The sequence below is a fragment of the Rhinolophus ferrumequinum genome, chromosome 2 (genome assembly GCF_004115265.2).
Source record: "Rhinolophus ferrumequinum isolate MPI-CBG mRhiFer1 chromosome 2, mRhiFer1_v1.p, whole genome shotgun sequence".
NCBI classification, from domain to species: Eukaryota; Metazoa; Chordata; class Mammalia; order Chiroptera; family Rhinolophidae; genus Rhinolophus; species Rhinolophus ferrumequinum.
In genome coordinates, this window is record NC_046285.1 from 39,021,933 (window position 1) to 39,044,510 (window position 22,578).

Here is a 22,578-nt window from a genome sequence, read left to right on the forward strand (position 1 = left end):
GCCACGTGCGTGGCAGACATTTGTGTCTGTCTACAGGGGGTCCTGACCTCAGTCCTGGACCAGCCCAACAGGAACCTGGGAAAATGCCCATTGCTTCTTCAGCTGTGGGACTGACCCACTCTAGGGGTGGGCAGCTGAGGCAAAGCCCACAGGGTGCTTCCCTGAAAATCCCTCTTCTTCCCTCAGAATTCAGCACTATGTAAATTCAACCCGTGATCTGACTTGGTGGGATGAGGATAGCCAGGCTGGGTTATCCTAATCATTCACCAGTCCTCTCATTCAGCTTCTGGCCAGGTCTTCTGAAAGGCAGCCTCTGGTCCTTTCCATAAGCTGACCCCAGGCCTTGCCCATGGGAGTAGCAGGGTAGCTGCGTGTCAAGATGTTTACTGTCATTGGCGGTAATTAGAAGATGGAGCACAGGATACACCACCTGCCAACTGGAGTAGCTGGCTTAGGGTTTGAAAGTTCATTTGTCAGCTTGCCTTTAGAGGTGTCCTTGAAACTGTCAGTTTCTCCAGAGTCCACACTGTATATTACTCATTTGAACCACAGGGTTTGGCACACTTCTTGGTTGTAGAGTTTATAAACTGAAATGTCAGCCACATTAATGTAAGAGTGTTGGCCTATGTGACTTCTGGCCACAAGAGGGCGCTCTTTGCCGGTCTGTAGCAGAGGCAAAGTTCACTACTGGGACTGTCTATAAAACTTGCCTCAGGGTGAGAGTCTCAGATGTGGCCACGTCCTAATTGTTTTATTGCTAGCTCTTGATCTGGGCCTTCTTGAACCAAAGTAAATAGTATAATTGTGAAAAATCTAAATGTTGAGGTAGCATTTAACAAATGGCATAAGCCACTAATTAACTAAGGATAGCCCTATGATTATTCTAATTTTGGAAATGGGAAAAATATGTTCTAGGAAGATATTTCTAGATCTCCTTTTCCTTAGGTTCTCTTCCTGAGAGTTGCAAAGCTGGGAGCCTCAGTAGTGGAAATGGGACAGAACAAGCTTCTCACTGTGGGGACAAACAGGGGAGGTATGGTTTGCTGCTGGTACGTGGAGCAGTCTGTTGGAGAGCAATTCTGCCCCCAGCTGATGGCAGGGAGCTCTGGACCCTACCTAAAACATTTTTATAGCTTAAATAATGAGTAGCTTTGAATAACATGTACTTGTTGGGGCAGGGAGAGGGTGTAGTGTGAGAATTGGAGAAATACAGGAGGAGAACAGGGCTTTCCTGGTCTGCCTTGCGGGGTAAAGGGCTGGTGTTGGGGCAGACAATGTGCTAGCCCTTGGAGCTTCCTTCACAATAGCTGGGTCACGCCTCTCCCTCTGATGGCCTCTCTTGGTGGACTCCTGGGAGATGGGTTCTAGGTGGAGGGAGGATGTTAGGATCACCTAAACTTTTAGTGGTGTACCTATGGAAAAGGATTCTTCTGGGACAGCACACTCTTCCAGGGTAGTACATCCTTTGCTGCTTTGTACTTGGAAGAACATGCAGAGCTAAAGAACTGTTATTGCTAAGACCGATTTCCTGAGTTGCAGTACAATTTTGTTGTATGTTTTAATGTCTCTGTTTGATTTGCCTTTCAGTGGTGAAAATGCCACCGTAACCTACCACCTGCAGTTTGGGGTTCCATCAGGAGATGACAGTTTCATGAAGTATATGATGAGTGAGGAGTTGGTGCTGGGCATTTTGCTGCAGGATTTGCATGATCAGAACATGCCTGGTTGTGAGACTCTGGGGCTTGGTCCAGAGTCCCTCTTGGTCTACGGTAAGTCAAGCAAGTCAGGAAGACAGAGCTGTGATGGTAAACATGTGAACCAGATTGGGGACAGATGGTTTGGGATGATTTCTGTGCAGGTGATGTTCCAGCCCTCCATGAGCAGACAGAGTAGTTGGGGGGAAAAAAATCATGGAAAAAAATAATTAAACTATAAAGATGAGGATTGTTAAATGTTTTCTTGTTGTAGAACACCCACATTCTAAGCCCCATATCCCATTTTGTAATATCATTATTACCTCATTTTACTGTGCTTCGCTGTATTGTGCTTCACAGAGGTTGCATATTTTACAAATTAAAGGCAAGACCCTCCACCAGCAAAAAGATTATGATTCGCTTTATTGCGGTTCTCGCTTTATTGTGGTGGGCTGGAACCCAACACATAATATCTCTGAGGTAGGACTGTAACCTTCATGAAAAAACCATGTTTTCACAAACGAAGTCAGTATTGAAGAATTTGAAATGAACAATATAGCGAAATCAGTGAAAGGTTATCTCAATGTAGGAACCTATCTCTTTTTTTGTGGAAGGCCTCTGAGTCCATGAAGAAATTAACAGAGGGGCATAAAAAAGCAAATTAGTCTCTTTCCTTAGAAAACTACCACAGCTTTTTAAATGTCCTTCCATTGCAGCTCTACTGAAGCTTTGGCCTTTATTTTCCATCTCTTCTTATTTCCCACTTCTGATTCCTCCTTTGGAGATGCATTGGCTCTTGCTAGCCCATAATGCTAACATTCTTGGATATTTTATGTTCTTATCCACAATTCATCAGAAACAGTCTCTGCACGTTAGTAGTAGGAAGTACTAGTTGAAAAAATGACAAAGGGAAATTAGAAGGAGATGTGCTTAGCACCAGGCACAGTGCCAGCAGCCTAGAATCAGAAGAGCGGAACGGAGATTACTCGTATAATATAAAGCACACATGTCACCGCAAAGCGCCAGAAGAGGCGTTTATTATGATGACATTTATTTTTTGATGATGGGAGGTGAGAGTAGACTAATCTCAGCCTAAGAAAGCAGAACATTATATAAAGTGCTTTCTAAAGTTTTCTTTTCCCCAAATGAATAGAAAGAAAGACATTCAGAAGGCCAAATTTTAGCTCACTGGCAAAGTCTCATAAATGAAGTTTCCTCACAGAAGGATCTGAACAAATAAAGTGTGTCTGTGGGCCAGGAAGGTGGCATACAGGTATGGAGTGAGGGCGTTAGGCTTCCTCTATAATAATTTTAAAAAGAAAGAAAGTATCTTATGACCCCCTCCTGTGTAAAGAGATGACAGAAGGGAGGTCTGCTCTGCACGAGACGTGTGTGGTGGTGCTGCTGTGATGTGATGGGTTGTGATTTTTCTGAGCCTCCTCTTGTAATATCATGGTTACCAGCTCTTTCCAAATGTAGGTTAGGGAGGTGGGAGGAGGGTGAGACAAGGTTTACGAGGCTTATGAGGTTGGGAGGTCCACACAGAGTATGATTAAGGACAGGTTGCTTGTGAGGCCTGAGGAGAACTCAGAGGAGACTTTGAACTCAGCCAAACAGCCCCAGAGACATTTCCCCAAGTACAGATCTGCCTCAGGCCCTGGGAATACAGCCTGAGCTAAACAGTTGCTGCTCAGGAGATTGCATCTTTATCTCTGACATTTCTTCTGGGGGTCAGGTTGTGCCCCCAAATCCACTTTCCAGAGCATGCCTGTGCAGTATTTGAGCCATTTGATAGTTTCAGGAATATGAGTATCTGTTACCTTTCAAATGGAGGGGTAGATAGCGACCATTTGCAAAGTGAGGAAGGAAGAAGAGATGGCAGGCAGGCCAAGATAGGGGACAAGCTCAGGGGCAGACTCCCAACAAAGGGAAGAGCAGGGATAGGCGGAAGTCCCTGGGAGGGACCGAGTGAGGCCCGGTCTGTTCTTAGGCCAGTTCCCCACGTACATATGCGCCATGGGTTTGGCAGGCTACCCCCACCCACTTCCTGTGATGAGTTGGGCAACTAGTTTCCCACGAAATAATGTTCTAATTCATCAAAGAGCAGAAATTCTTAAAATTGTTGGTTTCCTTCACAACCAAGATCAACACAAGACGACCTCACAAAACAAAAAATCATTGGGTTTGTATGTCCCTTAGAGAATTTGAACCTTCTCCCCAGAAAAAAAATGAACATAGTCCTCCTCCTACGCAAAATTTTACAATTCCAGGGTTCCAAGGATTGGAACCTGAGGCCAGAGTGTGGTTCCTTTGGGGCTTATTTTAGTGTGTACTTTAGAGTCCGAAGCTTAAATTAGACTGTAATTTGGATTCCTGGGATATTGTGTGTGTGTGTGTGTGTGTGTGTGTGTGTGTGTGTATTTCTCATTTTCTAATTTGGAAATACAATGACTATTTGACCGAGCTGCAGGCATATTTCCATGTCTTATAAAAATAAAACATCCCTTAATATTATAATCAGAAGGGAGTTTGTTATTTTTAATTTTCTTCCAGTTTATTTGAGATATGATTGACTTACAACACTGAATTTAAAATGTACAGCATGACTTGACACACACGTACTGGCAAAATGATTACCCCAATAAATTCAGTTAACATCCATCACCTCATACGGTTACTGTTAAACAACAAAAATTCAGCCGAGTAAACTTAAAGAGATATAATTACCTTTGTTGAATGATGCATGAATCGCTAAGCATCCCATTTAGTAAATAGAGAGGTGCTCCAAAGAGTTGTACAAAATGAAAGGTTTTTATAGGCAGAAAGAGGGTGGGACAAGGAAGTTAAAAGAATGGATTATTTCAGGCAAGGTTACCCTCCCTTAGGAGAAAACGGGGGTTTTCTGGCAGATTTATCAGGCAGATTACCTCAGTAGTGCTGGCCAGGAAATTCCAGACTGGTTTAAAATTCCATTCCTGGGAGAGGCTGAAATTGCAGTTAGGTTAGATAGTAAGTCTCTGTGGGAAAGATAGTAAGTCTCTTAGCACAAGTGACTTCATTTTGAGTCTGTTGTTTTTTTAACGTTACGTTTTTTTTTTTTCATCTTGTGGTAAGAACTTTTAGGATCTACCCTTTTAGCAGCTTTCAAATGTAGCGTACAGCATTGTTAACAGTAGTCATCATGTTGTATATTACACCCCAGTACTTATTTATCTTCTGACTGGAAGATTGTACCTTTTGACAACCTCCACCCAAATTACTCCCCACCCACAGCCACCAATCTGCTCTTTTTCTTGTGAGTTTTGTTTCTTTAGATTCCACATATAAGTGAGACCATGTGTTACTTGTCTTTCCCTACATGACATATTTCACTTAGCAGGATGCCCTCAAGGTTGAAGGAATTTTTTTTTTAATGGATCATGTCCCCTCCCCACTTGCTCTGTCTTTGAACTTCTTCACCTTATGTATGGGTAGGGCTTGGGTATAAGGAAGGGAAGTCTGTTTTACAGATGTAAAACAGTGGCTTATTTTGGACCTCATGAGTTATTTTGGGCACGGGTTAATTATTTTGTACTGTTTTCGCTCATGTGAAGGCACCAGCTACCCACAGTAGACTGAGTGAGAAAGAAAGGCAAAAACTGGACTTATATAAAAGTGAAGAGAAAAAAGCTCAAGGTGGCAAGAACAGTGAATCTTGTTTGCACATTTTTGGGCTAAACTGATGAGCTGGCTGTTGGCGGAGAAGCCAGTGTGAGTTCTGTCCTTGAAAGGACCATCTCGGGCATCAAGGGAAAACCATTTTGGTTGTTTATAGATTCTTCAGGAAACTTGGAGAGTTTACCCAAAGAGCAGTAATTCTCAGTGAGGGCAATTTCATACCCCCACCAGGTCAGGCCAGGTCTGCACCATTTCCCTCATCAGAATTTTAATGCAGTATATTGTCCATCTTTTAAAAACCTGAACATTTAGAGGTATTTTTTATAGTTAGAGTATGAAAAAGAATTGAATGTTAAAATGTCCTCAATATCCAAAAGTCCTCATCAAAATGTTATTTATCATGAATTATACCAAAACAAATGAGCAAACAATATGTTATTTGTCTTTTGAAAAAAGGATTCAAAGTTGTGTGTGTGTGGTGTGTTGGCTGGAGAGTAAACTGTTAGGAATTTACAAACATTCCAGTTTTACATGAGTTTATGTTCAAGCCCAATAAAGTCAAATAGAAACATAAATGTTTAAAACAATCACGATTTAAAAACGTTAGCACCTTTTGTCTGTATTTTCTTTTCAGAGTGAAGTGGTGGAGGCTGGTCTGTGCCTGAAAGCAGTGCTTCACTGAATTGTGGGATGAAGAGATTCATGCCGTTTTACAGAAAAGATCCTGTGAATTCACACAGAAGGACTAGAAATGAGTAGCAGGGTAGACAGGGTCCTTTTTCTCCTGATTCTGCACAGTGATGACGTCCAGCACAGTTGCACTGGAGAGCTCCAGCCAGTTGCAGTTGTAACAAAGACGGAAGCCAGATGGGGAAGGGGTGACTGGGTGGCTGGGTGAACCTTGCCTTGTGAGGTTACCGCTATTCTTGAAGCAGTAGCTGCCTCCTGCACATGGACACCTTCTCTTTAGGGCTGGGGTGGCCTTTCAGGAAGAATCCTGCCAACCTGTGCCAGTGGAGAGAGCTCAGGAGAGGCAGGCAGTGAGGTGAGGGAGAATCGGGCCACTTGCTCACTGAAATCCTGCTCCCACTCACCATATATTTGATCTACCTCTAAGCAAGCCTGTGAGGAAGAGGAAGGCACTTTACAAGACGGAAGCAGCATGGTTCTGTGGCTACTGATATGACCTGTACCTCTGTATCTTAGCAACCCATCCATAGGCTTGCTAGGTGGCACATCACCCACCGTTACTGTGTTACATACAGCTGCAGAAATAAGATGTGTGTTTCTTAATTACTTTGCATCTCCTCATTTTTCCTGTGACTCCTGAGCACCTCTTTTAGAAACATGGTTCCCTGTGAGTTTTGAACACACTGTTATCATTTTGGATAGTTTTTCCATGTGTGTTTTCACAGACTTCCGTCAGGGAATCATTAAGACGGCTTACCATCTGCTATAGCTATTACACATTGGCTTTTCATTGTCCAGTGTTAATAGCCTTTCTGTAGGACTCAGTGCCTTCAGGCATTGATTGTGGGTCTTGTTGAAGATAGCTGTGAAACAGGAAGAACCATTCTCTGAAATAAACAGAAACTTCATGCTAATTCATTTGCACGGTGGGGGCGATATCAGTGATTGTATCGGTCATTTGCAGATAGAGAATCGCCTGTCATGAAAGAACAGAGTATTTGGTTTGTTGGGAAAATTGTTTTGCTGGAAATTTTCCAGGAGAAAGAGTTTTGTGGTCCTATAACAAGCGCTCCTTAGTCCTGATATCTCAGTTGTTGGCCTGGGGTGGAAGTTAGTATGTGGGCAGCTATGTATGGGGATGTACCCGTGTGTGTCTCAGGTAGGTTTGCTTTGAGCTCTTAATGACCCAGGACTCTGGATAATGTGAACTTTGTTTCTTATTTAAATAGAAGATGCATTTATTGTAACTCAGTGTCTCATTTTGAGGATACTAGTTCCTTAAACTAGTGAAACAGGTGAATTTTCCTTCTTCCTCTTTAGTTTTTACACATCATATGTAAACGTCAGTGTGTTTGTACTTTTTAGAAAATAATGAAGAACTTTAATGGAAAAGGATTTAAAAATATTTACAATAAATTATTGTTGCCTCTGCATTGTTTATTTGTGTTTGCTTCGTTGGCGTTGACTCTCCAGGGCCATGATTTGGGTTGATATTTTCTTGCAGCAAATGGTGTTGGAAGTGATCTTGTCATTTCCCTGAGGGCGGCTTTCTCTATGAGGGAATAAGATCGAACTGGGGTATGCTGGGGTAGGCTGAGTCCTATGCATTCCAGTGGGCAGAGGGCAGGGCCTTTGCTCCCTCACTTCTTCCCAAGGCCCTCTCTGGCAGGGCCTGGGGCTGGAAGAAAAGGCTGGTCATATCAGGGGACACGACTGGGTTTGGTTTTCATCTTCCCTTCTTTGGAAAGCAACAGATGCAAGTACCACTTATAAGTCATAGAACTGTCCTTGGGGTTGACTCTTTGGTCTAGGTGGTGTGGAAAAAACTGACCTTTGTGAGTAAAACATTTTGAGATGTTTGGAAAAAATGGCACTTAAATATACATTGTTCTGCTATCAGAGGTGAATTTATTGGTCATCACACATATTAATGATAAGCATAATGCCTGGTACATAATGAGGTTTCAACAATTATCTGTGAAATAATTGAAGGATTTGAGAAGGATAGCTGGTCTTTTCTGGAAGTCCTTTAGATACGGACAGAAAGGGTACAACCGGATCAGTGGAACCTACCCCCCAATTCTAACAAAAAATCTATGCATGTGTCCAATAATTTTTTTGCCTTGCTATTTAACTTAGTTCTATAGACTTGAAGAAAAAATTTATTAAATTTATTGGGATGACATTGGTTAGTAAAATTATATAGGTTTCAAGTGTACAATTCTATAATAAATATCACCTAGATATTGCATTGTGTATTCACCACCCACAGTGAGTTCTCCTTCCATCATCATATATTTGACCCCCTTTACCGTCTTCTACCATCCCCTTTCCCCCTTACCCTCTGGTAACCACTCAACTGTTGTCTGTGTCTATGAGTTTTTATTTGTCTTGTTCGTTTGTTGTTTTCAGTTTTATATCCCACACTTGAGTGTGTCCTTCGATAGATGATTAGATGAAGACGTGGTGTTACATATATACGAGTACAATGGAATATTACTCGGCCATAAGAAAGGATGAAATATTGCCCTTTGTGACAACATGCCTGGATGGATCTATAGACTTTTTAATGAGGTGTTTTGCAGAAGGCTATAGGAAACACCAGTGAAGAAGAAGACAATAATAAAAGAAGCTGCTGGTCTTACATGGCGTCAGGCTCTGCGCAGATGAAACAAGAAACAACAGAAAAAAAATAGTCAGATGTTAAAATTAAATAAAGACAAACTAGAGGGTTGTGGGTGGTCAGAGGAAAGAGTGGTCAGTACAGTTTAATTGGAGAAGGCTTTGCCTAGGAAGTACAAGCTGAACCCTGAAGTAGTGGTGGGATTTGAATAAACGAGTTTGTGTTGTGTTAGGATGAGGTGCACATCTGTCCTTTCCCATTTAGCTGTGGACTCTGGACCAGACTCCTGCCCTGCTCAGAGTCTGATCAGTGATGAGAAAATGGGAGATGTTCTTTCAGTCTTCCCTTCTCTCCTCCCATTGCTGTTTGTTTGCTTTAAGATCGGTTAATTCACACTATTATTGCACTGCTGACAGCTGCATCCAGAGACATTCTTTAAATTTTTCTTCGTAATTAGAGATCACATCCTCTCAGCATCAGAAGGCAGTCCCCTCCTCTTACAGTTAGGAAACCAAGGTCTGGAGAAGAGGAAGGACAAGCACAGAAGTTCCACAGGTTTGGGGAGCAAAGCTCAGCTCACCGGGCAGCCACACACCATCAAAGACCTCTCATCCTGATGGTCATCCCAGGGCCATGCTCAGTTCAGGTTTAGCTCTGATATCTGGGAATCCACGAGGAGCACAAGGGGTGATGGGGGAGGGATGCATTGAAAGGTGTGATTATCAGACTGTAACAGACTCTCTGGGAGGGTAATGACATTCAATCCTTCCCCAAGTGCTTTGCAAAAGACCTCTCTATAGGAAAGTGGGAGGGACTTACACTGATCTATTTAACAATTGGCACAACTGAGGTACGCTCACATCAAATGGCTTTCAAAGTGCTTTCTGAACATAAGAGGCTGGTTTGGAAGAGAACAACATAAACCGAATCTCCTTTTCTCTGCAGGCTCCTGTGGATTCCTGAGGGCTCATCTTTTCTGTTTTGCCTCTGCCCTTCCATCCTTGAGAATAGCTGCAGCACCTGTCACCCAAGGTTGTCTTTAAAAAAGCACCAGCATTTGAATTCATTTGTTGTTAACGGTAGATTTTCCTCATCTATCTTCGTCATTTTCTTGTACTTTCTTCTGTTCTAAATAAAAATGCATTCACAGACTAAGGGATTATTTTTAGTCGCTAGTATGAACGTAAAACAGAAACCACAAAGCCCGCAGCTGATGCATAAAATGTGCTTCTGTGAACTTTGGGTGTTTACAGTTTTAAGACCAACATGAGAGAGCGGAGTTTTCTGATATATTTGTGGCTTGAGGGTGCAATTTAAATCCTCAGCCTCATTTTCTTTATCAAGACAGAAATTCTTTAACTAAGGGATTGCACCCCCGGTCCCTTGATATTGTATACCAATTGTGTGTATGTGTGTGCATTTTCTGTGAAGAGGGTGCACAGCTTTCATCAGAAATCCTGGAATCTATAGAAAAGGAACAGCATTATATAGAGACATTGTAAGTATTTCAAAGCAACTCCTACAGGGCTCTCCTGCTCAAAAATAATTCCCTTCCATAATCCCTTTAAGTTTCATTATAAGAACAACTTTCTTTGGTTAAGCATTTGTACTTAATATGTTCCTGATAAAAGGCATATACTATTTGGGACTGGTAATACTTTCACAAGATAAGACTCAAACAAATCTAACTTATTATGTTGTACTAAGAATATTTGCACGAGTCAGCTTCCACAGGGTTCAATGTCCAAGTGAAAAATCCAGCATAAAACCCAGTAATTCCCTGTTTCTGCCTTGCTGGAAGACTGCTGGGTGACCCTGGCTCACCAGGGACATCAGCACATGGTCTTCTTTATACATCATACAGATTTTTGTTTATTTTGTATTGATGATATCATTTATTCAGGGTCTGTGAGATGATTTACATACATTAGATGTACTCCTCCTGTTTATGGGTGAAAAAGCTGAGCTTCCTAGATACATGCTGAAGGTCACAGAGGGAGGAAGAGATAGAAACAGGATTTGAATCATTGATTAACTCTAGTGTTCATGCTCTTCCCTGTAAGCCATGTTATATCTTATAAAGTGTTCCCTGCTAGCACCTATGCCTCCTTTTGAACTTAAGTGAATCCTGGCAAGGGTCAAAGTTAGGGTTCCATGGGAAAGAATTCTGCTAAAAACAGGAAGTCAGCCCAGGATACAATACTAAGATGTGATTGGCTGTTTAACTGGTGACCATCCAACTGGATGAAGTCTCAACAAAATTGTGTTGAGCCCGCTGAGCCCAAGTTACTGCATAAAACTTCAAGCCACTGGATTTGTCCTTATTGGCCACTTAGAACATTTAAAATAAGGTTATTTAACTTTGGTTAGTTTGGGGAACAAAACAGTAATTAAACACAATGCATTTACCTCTTGTCTCAACAGACCTTTTACTATTTTAACATCCCTAAAATTAGGAGAATGGCCATCGGAGAAATTAAACAGAAAGTTGAGAAACAGGTGTGAGTGTAGAAATAGTCTAATTTGCTAATTGTTTTTGGGTTCACTCATCTAACTTGTGGTTTAATATTTCCATACCATTTTATTGGTACCAGCTCTTATATGTTACATCCATACCCAAACGTATTTCTGTTTAGTTGATCTCAATTTTGATTATTTAGGGCCGGGGTCTATGAACTTTTTCTTATTTCTTTCTTTCTTCACCCTTTTTTTTTTTTTTTTTTTTTTTTGGAAAGGGCTGAAAAGTAAGTATTTCTGTCTTTTTTTTTTGCATGACCTACAGTGTGTATCACAACTACTCAACTCTCCTGTGGCATCCTCAGACGTTACATAAACAAATGAGTGTGGTTAGATTATTCCAATAACATTTTATTGCAAAAACAGGCAGTTGGCCAGATTTGGCCTTTGGACCATAGTTTGCTGTCCCCTGTTTTAGGGGATAGACATAATTCTAGGAACACTGAAGAAAAGATGAGGAAAAATAAATAATCAGAGCATCCAGAGAAGTGCTCGATAGAAAAGGGGTGTGTGTGTGTGTTATTCTTCCCATGAGGACATTTTATTCATATTTTGTACGTGACATATTACCTAATACACACATATACTACAGAGTAGAGGCTCTTCTATATAGTATATTGGAAGAAAGAAGCCAATATAATGGAAGCCAGGAAATTAAACTGCAAATAACATTTCGCCACTAATTTTCAATGTTATGTGTCTTAATGGGATGAGAGAATCTCCAGCGATCTTTCTACTCTATCATTCTCTGATGCTATGATTTCCTTAAGATTTCTGGGAAGAAACACAAAAGTTAAAAAACTTATGGACTAAAATTATATGAAAAATTATATAAAATCTTGGCCTGAGACTTACATGGGATTCAACCCATGTAACCAGCCAAGCGAGCCACCAGGGCCAAGAAGTCCCTAGGCACTATCCAAAGGACACCACTTGGAGGCATGGAGTGAGACGGATGCACAGGTGGCTATCCAGAAGTCTGTGAATTAGAGGTTGGGCCCTAAGCATGTGTGGAATGAGTGGATTCCTGTGACTTTAGAGGACAATCATGTGGCCATTTTATAAGAACCTGACAGAGGAGCAGAACCCTTTGTGATGTGCACCATTGTAGGGGACCAGGAAGCCCCTCCTGCCACTGAGTAGAGAAGCTCGTTTCCAAAGCCACTTAGGACCAACTATGTCCATTCCTTCCTCAAAGGGTGGTGTTCAGAACAGTCGGTTCATCTTTAGATGTTGGATACTGAGTAGGGTCTAAGAGGCCCTGTGGTTTACAAACCACGTTATGCAGAGACCCCTGTAGAAAGGGCCGCTGTGGGTGTGGGGCGGAGTGGGGAAGGAGGCAAGCTGGAAGGGCGCTGTGCTCCATGCCTGCTTCACCCAGGGCCCCCCTCCCCACAGCTTTTATTTACTGGTGTTAAAGAAACATTGGTCCAACCACTTCATTATAAATGGGAAACGCGAGCCTCAGAAGGGGGCAGAAATAGATGTGTTTGTTGCAGGGTGAGAGGAGTTTCTATGGGGTGTGACAAGTTCATATTCATTTTCTGGGGAAGGTGGATGCTGAGGGGTGGACTGCACACGGAGAAGTGAGTACTCAGTCTCAGTTCCTCTCACCAACTCTCTGGGCCGCTGGGCCTTGGGGGGAACGTTCTCATAACAGGCCTCGGCAGAGATCCCTGATGGCATTCTGCTGAGGGTGCCATGATTGATGAGGGTGTAGCACAGCTCCTCCATGAAGGTCTGGTCAGCATTGTCCTGCTGGTCAAAGTAGAGCTGGCATCAAGACTTGGCCTCTGGTCATTCCCACTACCCTGCAGTCTCAACACAGGCCCAAACCTGGGCAAAGTCCGTCTTCCAGGAACCATCTCCCCTCCATCTCTTGGCCACTTGTTTCCAAAATGGCTGCCTCCACCCCAACCCCTGGCCCGGGCAGCCAGAGTGCGTATGCTGCCCAGAGTGTTCAGCCGACTCAGGCACATGCTCTCTGCCCCATGTCCCAGAGTGAGCCCTAACCACTCTGTATAATTCCCAGTCTCAGGGCCCTGAAAGCAGCCCATTCTTATAAAAGAGAACACTCTGATGACACCTAAAAATGATTGTGTTATGATATTTAACCACTTGTTCTAGAAATGTTTGCAATAATATGAAGGGAAGCCATGCAGGAGAAGGTCTCATTCAATGAAACCTCAGAAGATAAAAAACAAAGCGGGAAAGTCCAGGGCAAAGACCATGGATTTAGCAGTGAGGCCTGGTTCTAAATCAGGCTCTGCCATCTTGAAAGCTGTCTGGAGTTGGGGAGTTTCACTTAATCTGTCAGTTTTCTCAACTGTAAAATGGGGGAAATGATAGCACTAATCTTACAGGGTTGTTGCGATTGTTACATGAGATGGTGCATGCAAAGCACTCAACACACTGCCCGGCACAAACTAAGTGCTCAATAAATATTAGTTCATTTCAATACATTGTACAACAGAGGTGGCTACTGCTTCTGCCACTAGTTCCTGCATAGGTCCCTGGGTTCATAAGCACGAGCATCTGAACTCCTTTTTTCATATTAAGGCCAGAAGGGGTCTTGGAGGCCAACTTCTCCTGCCATCTGGGGTGTCTACATTTTTCCCATCATCTCAGAAAAAAGTTCATAGATGTTCATATTACCTGTGTGGTAGCAGATGATGTTCCTTCATCTGGAGAAAGAAAATATACTAAATGAATTTCAGGTCATGGGGACCCGTGAGAGGGGACTGGGATATAAGGAACCAGGGAGCCAAGGAACAGCTGGGGTAGCCCTAATCATGCTGTCCTGACTTACAACACATCCCTGGGGAGTGACAGGGCCATCCAACCAAGACACAGCCAGAGCTGTGCTCAGGAGGAGAGACCGAGTGGAAGGAGACACATTCTGTGGGTCTTTGGTTAAGAAATCACACTTCCCTGCTTCCCCCTTCTCCTTCCTTACACAAAGCTCGTTGCATGCACACCCTGTACCAGGCAAAGAATCGGAAACAGCCCCATGTACTTAAGGGGCTCCGACTAGCACAGGAGGCAGACAAGGGCCCAAGAGAAGGAGAAGGGTGTAGTTTTTACTGTAGACGGCAGGGGAGGGTGGTAGTATGGGAGCTGGTGCTCAAGGAAAGCTTTGCAGAGGAGGAAACTCTTAAGCTGAACATTTCCATTCCTGAACCTGCTCACAGATACAAACAGAAGCAAGCCAATTTTTAAAAAGCCGGTTTTCTTAAAAGCAACTGGCTCGGGCCACCGCTGAAAGAGGCAGATAGACACACTTGCTACCCCTCACAAACACACCACCAGCTCAATAAGCAAAACTGAGCTTTCACAAGGAAGCCTCACGCACCACACCACCCTACGCCGGAGGTGGGTGTGCCCAGGCAGGCCACTTTATATGGATTTACATTCTCTCAATACTGATCGCCCAGATTCTTACATCTCCATAGATTCCTGTGGCCACCTAGGACTTTCCTGATTATCAGTACAGAAAATGGGTCTGTGAGGTCTTATTTCTACCATATTTTGCTCTAATGCAGGTTAGGTTTTCCTGGGCCCACAATTCCCCTGGGTGAAATGGCCAGGAGTCGGAGGGCTGTGTTATTTATTCACACACCTTACAGGGCTAGTTTTTAAGATTCAGGGTGAATGAACTATGCTCTCCTCTTTAAACCCAGGAAGGCAAAGGCAAAATTCCTTCATTTTCCTTCTTTAGAAGAAAATGCAGTAATCTGTCCTGAGGCCTATATTTTCTTATTCTCTCTCTTGTGTGGGATACTATTCACTACTCTCTCCTTCTTGAATTCTTCTCTTGCCTTAACTCCAGCCTGTTCCTTTGTCAGAGACCGTTGCATCAGCCTCCTAACTGGTCTTCCAGCATCTGCTCTTGTCACTCCATACTACAATGTGTTCTCCACACAGCGACCTGGGTGATGTATTTCATGCAAATGTGATCATACCTGCCCCTTGTGAAAAGCAACTTCAATACCTCCTGTAGTTCTCAAGATGTAAGCCCCATTCCTAAACTTGACCACCAGGCCCTCCTCTGTGCTCTCTGTGCCCAAGCTGGTCTCTTGGCAGTTCCTTAGGAGTGCCTCATGCCTCTACCCTTTGAGTTCACTATTCCCACTTAACTTCTTCAGCCTCCAGACCTCAGGGATCAGCTGAAGGACATGGAGATCAATCAGCCAATTGCTGTTTCAATGAGCTCACAGTCTAGTGGAGAAACAGAGACATGCAACTGGACAAATGGCAGCAAACTGTGTAAGTTTTATACAGAAATATGCCCAGGGAGCTTTGGGTGCACAGAGAAGTGACAGTTTGGAAGTAAGTCTATCAAAGTGAAAAATCATGAGGAAAAAATAACTTACTTTTCTTTTGAGAATCTTGCCTGGCTTTAAAAATGGGTATTTTTTTCCTGTAAAAGAAAAGGAAAGTAAATTGGTTGTTTCAAAATTAAGAAACGCTTAAAGGAAATTACATTCCTTTTAAAAGCTTACTTTTAACACTTGAATTTGTTAAAGTTATGAGTCTTTTATCACACCCCCTTCAGACTAGAGAAATGAGAAGATAGAAAAAAACAAAAAGGAAAAACTGAAGGATGAGATCAAATAGAAATCCACTCCTTTGTATTTCTCTCTCTCTGTCTCCTCCCTTCTCCCTTTTCTAAGGCTGACATAGAATTGATTTATAAATGGAGAACTATGATGATATTACAGGTAATGTTTTTGGAGTTTTTTTTTCCCCTGACAAAATATTTATTTCATGTCATGTGAGTTAAGGAGCCATGGTCCCAGTCTATGATCTCCAAACAAACAAGCCAGCAAACAAATTCTCATATGAGCACAGAGGTAACTACACTGTATAGACGAACAAATGTAAATATACTGGAAGCCATTATCTCAGGAGCAAGAATAACGTCTGCTCTAAGGAGAATGACCATTTGTCCTGGTTTGCTCAGACAGTCTCGTTAATGTCGTTGCCAATCACTTAGTGACCCTTACCTATTTTTAGCATCCCTTTCATCTCAAAGGTTTCCCCGTTTGGATGATAAATTATATGGTCATCCTGCTTATAAATTCTCTGTGCAAGGGACCGAAATGTGTGCTTCTGTACAGAGAGACTCTGGGATTTGCAGTGTGATTAAGGGCTCTTGCTCTGCATTCGTTGCCAGTGTCATCCTTGCATCTGAAGCTTTTCCATTTAAGGAGCGCATACCACCCATGAAACTATTGTTCCTGTATTTCATTAAACTTGAAGCATCGCATCCCTGACTGACTGTCAGATGATTGTGTCTGGGCTAGTGATACGCTTCCTTTGTGGCCACAGACAGTGGGCAGTTCATAGGTAACTTGCAGCAAACGCCGCACTGAAACCACACTTAGGGAAATAACCCCTGAAAACAATACTCCACTCACCATGGAAGGCAGAAACACCCTTCAGCGATGTGGCGGTTCCAGCATCTAAAATACCCAAGAGATGACACAAATCACAATGTTGGTTTCTCCTGCTTTGTTAGGGTGTCTCTTCCCTTTGCCATTTCTATGAAAAATCTTTTTCCTCCCAAGAGTATTCATTCTAGGTGACTTGGACACATCTGTATTGCTAGAATGCCTTTGTCCCCCCAGGATATTTCTTGCCCTTTGGAAACATGAAGATGACACTACGAACTTCTAATCAGGGCAGGAACTTTCTGCTGTATTCCCTGCAAAGGTAAAGGGCTTCCTCATCCTCAGTTCCAGTGATTTACCTGGTCCCTTGTGATGAAGGACAACAAGAGGTATCTTCAGGAAATCAAGGCATAAGTGTGTGGACATTTTAGAAATTTCTTCCAAGTACAGGGTAGACAACATTTACACAGGATTCCGAATTTCTCCTATTTATACCATATTATCATTGTCTGCTCACTTACCTCTATCCTGCACTATGCCATGAGCTCCTCAAAGTTGGGGACCATATTTATCTGTTTAGCGTGGTGTGTATCTCCAACATATGCCACAGTGCTTGGCACGTAGTAAATACATTTTCGATACATATTTGATAAATGAATGAGTAGCCAAAAACAGAGCAACTCTAACTGGCTTAAAAGGTCATCAAATCTGCATCCTTGGCCCCAAGGTATAGCTGAATAAACAGGACTTGTTATCTTTCTCATGGCAGAAAGGCTCAGGGTCTCTCTGCAGTCAGACATCTAGGCTGAAGTCTAAGTATCCACTGGGCATCTTTCTGAATACGAGACAAGGTCAAATCCTGCGTAGTTGAATGTGAAATCCCTTTATAAATTACCGCATGTGCAGGTGACACTACGTAAAAAAGTTTGGAAAACACCATCCAAAAATATCTCCCCCTGTGAGCTTTCCCAGGGAGTTTCCTCCAAAAGAGCAGTGGAGATGAATCTGCTGCGTGGACCGTGGCTGAGGGTTCTGACAGCCTCTAGGATCTATGTACTATCAGAGCCTTTGGGACTGAGAGGCATGGCTGTAGTTCTTCCTCCTCTTCAGGCTATATACAGGGTTGTTTAAGCCATTGTTTATATCTCCTGTTTCATCTCCTGTTTCTTTGGCTAAAGAAACACCAGAAGAGAACCACTGAATCACAGCAATGCTAAGAAATCAGGTTCACTGAGGAGATATGGAGTGAAATGAAAGGAAATGGTCAATTTTGACCAGAGGGTAATGAGGGTGGGGAGTGGTAGATAAGGGTAAAAGGGATCAAATACATGGTGATGAAAGGAGAACTGATTCTGGCTGCTGAACACACCAGCACAACTGACTCTGGCTGGGATTTATAGATGACGTAATACAGAATTGTACACCTGAAACCTATGTAACTTTACTAACAATTGTCACCCCAATAAACTTTAATTAAAAAAAAAAACAAAAAACAAAAAACAAACAAACAAAAAAGAAATGGTCAATTTTGAGTCATTAGATCACTATCTCTGGACTCTTTGAGCCACAATTTCTTAATCTACAAAATGAGGATACCTATAACTATTAATCTCATGGAGATCAAAGAGAGTTAATGGGCAAAGGCTTAGAGAGGTTCTGTTGGACTTGCTCTCACCTGCATGTTCTTTGTCTGAAGTTTTGATTTCTCAGTGTACAGGATATCTCCTGAGTGTTCTGTCGCCACCTAAAACTCAACATATCGGGAGTGAGCTAAGTGTTTCCTCTCCAAGTTTCCTAGCTTTCTTCATAAATTTTCCAGCTTTCTTTATTTCTTCTCTTTGTATGTAACCTCAGATCTCCTCGGCTTCCTCTTGTTGCCCTCACATCCTTTAATACACCCACCTAAAGCATACACCACAATCGATAAGTCTTATCGAGGAAATTGAGGTCTAGAAAATTAAGCCTACTTCTCTACCGATTTCAACGACCTCTGCTTACATGCCACTGGAAGTGTGCACCAGACAAGACCTCATAGTGGCAGGAAGCGTGCTATTTATTTTTAACTTAAATAGTAACTCAAAGGGTGATGGTGTCTCTGAGCTCCTTGGAGGGCATTAAGAGAGCATCCCTTCCTGGGCCTCAGAAAGTTGTTCCATTTCTTAGTGGTGATCTATTGCGTAGACCTCCTTTGATGAAGTCCTTCCCTTTTTAGCTCTTCTCCACCAGCTGGTAATTGTGATTCAAGGGAGAAGGCCAAACCTATAAGGAATCGAACTTGGTGTCTGGCACATAGCAGGCATTTCATTCTTGTCAGTTCCTTACCTAATTCCCTCTCCATACCCTACCCCACTTCCAAAAGCAGACCTCTTTTTCTCTTTCTGGCCACATTTTCCTAACCCATCTCTTCTGGTCCCTCTTAGAGAGTGTGGACTCACCTGTTTTCCCTCAGCAGAGTGTTCCCCATCCTGTCAGTCCTCTCTGGGCCTTTCCTCAGCCTGCGTCGTGCTCTGACAAGGCAGCTCCTGACTTCGAGATGGGGCTGTGCTGCTCAGGCCACCAGTGCAGAGAGAGCTGAAAGGAGAAGAGAATCTCTCTGCAGAGGAGAGGAGGGGCCCCGGGGGTGGAGAGTCAGAGGTGCACACATGTGCCACCTCCTAAAATGTCAGAGCAGGAAGGAACCAGGCTATTCGCCTTAACCAGAAGTCGTTGGTCAGTGAGAGCTGTGGGCCTCTGGGGATGCCCCGCCTGCAATTACAGAGAGGCCACGAGGTTTCCACGTCAGATAATTAGGTTTATTCAACCACTTTGTAGTCTTTGAAAAATCCGAGGGAGGATCTTGGTTGTAAAGCAAGGAAAGTTTACAACAAATTAAAATTCAAGCCACAAACCAGTAGAAAATATTAGCAAAACATACGTCTGATAAAAGACTTTTCCCCAGAATATATAAAGAACTCTCAAAATTAACTAAGAAAACAGGCACCCAATAACAAAATGGGCAAAATATTTGAAAAGACACTTTATCAAAGAAAATATACAGATGGCAAATAAATACATGACAAGATGCTCAACACAACTATAGTCACCAGGAAATGGAAAGAAAACCACAATGCAATACTTTCACACACCTATTAGGATGGCTAACATTGAAACAAAAACTGATAATATCACGTATTTACAAGGAATGCAGGGCATCTGGAAGTCTCATGCATTGCTGATGGGAATGCAAAGTGGTTCAGCCTCTTTGGAAAACAGTGGCAATTTCTTATAAAGGAAAACATAGCCTTACCATACAACCTGGCTATCCCACTCCTAGGTGTTTATCCAAGTAAAAGAAAAAATTAAGACCTCAAAGAACATGTGTGCAAATGTTTATAGCTGCTTTACTTGTAATTGCCAAAAACAAAAACAAACAAACAAAAAAACAACCCTAAACAAACCCTAGAAATACTCCAAATGATCTTAAAGTAATGAATGGCCAAATAAACTGTGTTGCATCCACACAATGGAATACTGCCCAGTAATAAAAAGGAATGAACTAGTGATGTGTGCAACGACATGGATGAATCTCAAATGTATTATGCTAAGTGAAAGAAGCCAGACCTCAAGCCTACCTTTTGTGACATTCAGGGCAAAGCAAAACCGTAAGGACAGAAAACATATCAATGGTGGCCAGTAGATGGGGTGGGGGAGAGGTTGACCTTCAAGGGGAAGAAGGAATTTTTTGTTGTTATTCTGTATCTTGTGGTGGTGGTTACATGACTGTATGCATTTCTCATAATTCACAGAGCTATATGCCAAAAAGCGTGCATTTTGCTGTAGGTAAATCACATTTCAATAGAAAAAGGTTAAAAAAAAAAAAGAAATGAACTTGGGGATAGGAATCATGGATTTTTTTTTTATATTATCCTTAGTTTTGATGGTTGGATCCAATTTGGGCACTCATTTTTCCCCTCATTCCTCTATATTGAGCACTTACTGCACGCTGGGCATTGTGGGTTCAGTGGTGAGCATAGCAGATACGGGCCTGCCCTCATGAGCTCCCTGAAATGAAATAAAACAAAGTGCAAAATACTTTATTGTTTGTCCTGGAGTATTATAGAGGACATACTTACAACAGTCAGGAGCCGCATGGGGCAGCGACTTAGAAGAAACAGTTTTAGAGAAACCGGAGTATCACCTCAGATCCATTACACATCACCGTTGCCCCTCTAACTGCTCTCTAGATTTGAATCGGTCTCTGTGGGGGATTTCCTCAATGGCCTCTATACCTTTTTTGCTTCCTAAAGGTCAGCATCAGGGAACCAGAGTTTTTCAGCATTGTAGAAGAAAGACAAAATGGACAAGGGAGCTTAGCCATTGAGTAGGGCTATTACTGAAACTTCACCAGTGTGAATTAAGATATCCCAGACACTGGGTAGGGTAGCTTGAAGAAACAGCTTGTACTCTGCTTCTTGGGTTGCTTAATTAGTGCCAGTATTGAGCAAAACCTTCTCTGAGAGCAGAGAGTCAAGTCCTGGGGTGAGGGTTGGAAATCAATCCACCATTGTAATTTAAAGAAAGGCTGGGATTGCTCACTAACTTTCAAGTTCAATTTGGGGCCACTAGATGGAGATGTTGAGCTATGGAAATATTAGCTAGCAAACATGAAAATTCCTTATGATTGTGTAAGATAGCAGGAAAGAGCAGGACATTTATAATACGCACATTTATTGCTGTGAAATCAACTCTGGACTAAATAATCTACCCCCACTCCATAAATGGAAATACAACAACACATACCCCCACACAAAGAAGCCAAAATAACACATCTTTGAATCATATTCTCTCTTTATCCTCCTCAATGCTTATACCCCAAATGCTTAAGAACTCCTAATAGGAGAAGCAATATCTATTGAATTAGAAATAAAAGCCTGAATGTTTGCAAGCCGATGGTGGTGAAATCAGAGGAATGTTGAATTGGAATCTTTAAATTTACTTTTTCTATCCTTTGGCATTACTGCAGAGAATTAATGACCAATGTAAAGACTATTTTGCTGTACCTCCAATATCATAGGATAATATAATTGGAATAACAAATTTGTTGAGAGCTTTTTATAATACATACATGGTGTTAAATGCTTTAGATAAAATTTCTCTTTGCTTAGACTAGAATTCTATGGGATAAATATCATTTCCTCTATTTTATAGATGAGGACACCCAGGCTCGCAGAAGAGACTTACTCAAGGAAGAGCGCTAGGCAAGTTCAAAGAGGGTTTGGATCTTACTTACCTATTAATTGTCCTATCTAATAAGTACTTGTGGAAAAGTAAGCTTGGCTCTCAACTCTGGTCGATATCACATCAACGTGACTGGAAAGGCTGAAACATATTTGCATGTTTGGAGTGTGTTGTGGCTTCCCAGTTCTTGCTTGGCTTTCAAACTCCCAGCTGGCCTCAGCTGCCAAGGCAGGTTAGACGCCTTTCAGTTAAGTGATTCTTTGGGCCCCTTTACCATCAAAGAACTGGACAGTACAAATCTAGGTCTAGCCTACTCATTTTTAGATTTTTGTGATTAGAGAAGGGAGCTGGAGATCTATTTATGCGTAAGAAAAAATGCTTTTGGAACAGGACTTATGATAGGAAAAGAACTAGTTTGTTTAAGAGCTCTTGTAGAGTCAGAAATCTAATAGCTTAGCTAAGCTTTCCCTATTCTGCTTCTCTCCAAAAAATCTTATAGAAATGGTGAGACTGCGCGGCGGATAATGTTCAAAGGTCTTCCTGAGTAGATTTTTCTAATTACATACTCCGTGATGCAGAGTATAAGCTGATTAGGAGTTTTTTTTTTTTTTTTTTTTTTAAGATTTTATTGGGGAAGGGGAACAGGACTTTACTGGGGAACAGTGTGTACTTCCAGGACTTTTTTTTTTCCCCAAGTCAAGTTGTTGCCCTTTTCAATCTTAGTTGTGGAGGGTGCTGTTCAGCTTCAAGTTGTTGTCCTTTCAGTCTTAGTTGTGAAGGTTGTGGA

The 22,578-nt window shown here is 42.2% G+C and overlaps 2 protein-coding genes across 5 annotated transcripts in view; one reads left to right on the plus strand and one right to left on the minus strand.

Annotated features, from left to right (window-relative positions):
* Positions 1-7,466, plus strand: part of C2H3orf52 (chromosome 2 C3orf52 homolog) — a 29,448-nt gene extending 21,982 nt beyond the window's left edge. Inside the window, exons 5-6 of the mRNA XM_033092199.1 lie at positions 1,588-1,769; positions 5,986-7,466. Coding sequence (XP_032948090.1) covers positions 1,588-1,769; positions 5,986-5,990 — 187 coding nt within the window. The 3' untranslated portion in view covers positions 5,991-7,466. The remainder of the gene's footprint in view (positions 1-1,587; positions 1,770-5,985) is intronic.
* A 4,045-nt stretch (positions 7,467-11,511) lies between these two features.
* GCSAM (germinal center associated signaling and motility) lies at positions 11,512-19,247 on the minus strand. 4 transcript variants are annotated; one of them, XM_033132777.1, is made up of 6 exons: positions 19,010-19,247; positions 18,250-18,318; positions 16,602-16,646; positions 15,555-15,601; positions 13,837-13,865; positions 11,512-12,936 (listed from the first exon to the last, which is right to left on the minus strand). In XM_033132777.1, exons 1-6 carry the CDS (start codon positions 19,036-19,038, stop codon positions 12,646-12,648), a joined length of 510 nt encoding a protein of 169 aa, XP_032988668.1. In that variant the 5' UTR covers positions 19,039-19,247; the 3' UTR covers positions 11,512-12,645. The 4 variants fall into 4 exon arrangements, with proteins under 4 accessions (XP_032988668.1, XP_032988657.1, XP_032988676.1 ...); XM_033132766.1 differs by having other exon boundaries at positions 11,512-12,939; XM_033132785.1 differs by lacking the exon at positions 18,250-18,318.
* Between the last annotated feature and the right edge of the window lie 3,331 nt (positions 19,248-22,578).

Coding starts and splice junctions, on each gene's coding strand:
- GCSAM (XM_033132766.1), bottom strand. CDS start 19,038: ATGGGGAACACTCTGCTGAGGGAAAACAG. Junction 16,647..18,249: donor TTCAGACAAAGAACATGCAG/GTGAGAGCAAGT, acceptor TGGGTATTTTAG/ATGCTGGAACCGCCACATCG. Junction 12,940..13,836: donor CATCATCTGCTACCACACAG/GTAATATGAACA, acceptor TACTTTGACCAG/CAGGACAATGCTGACCAGAC.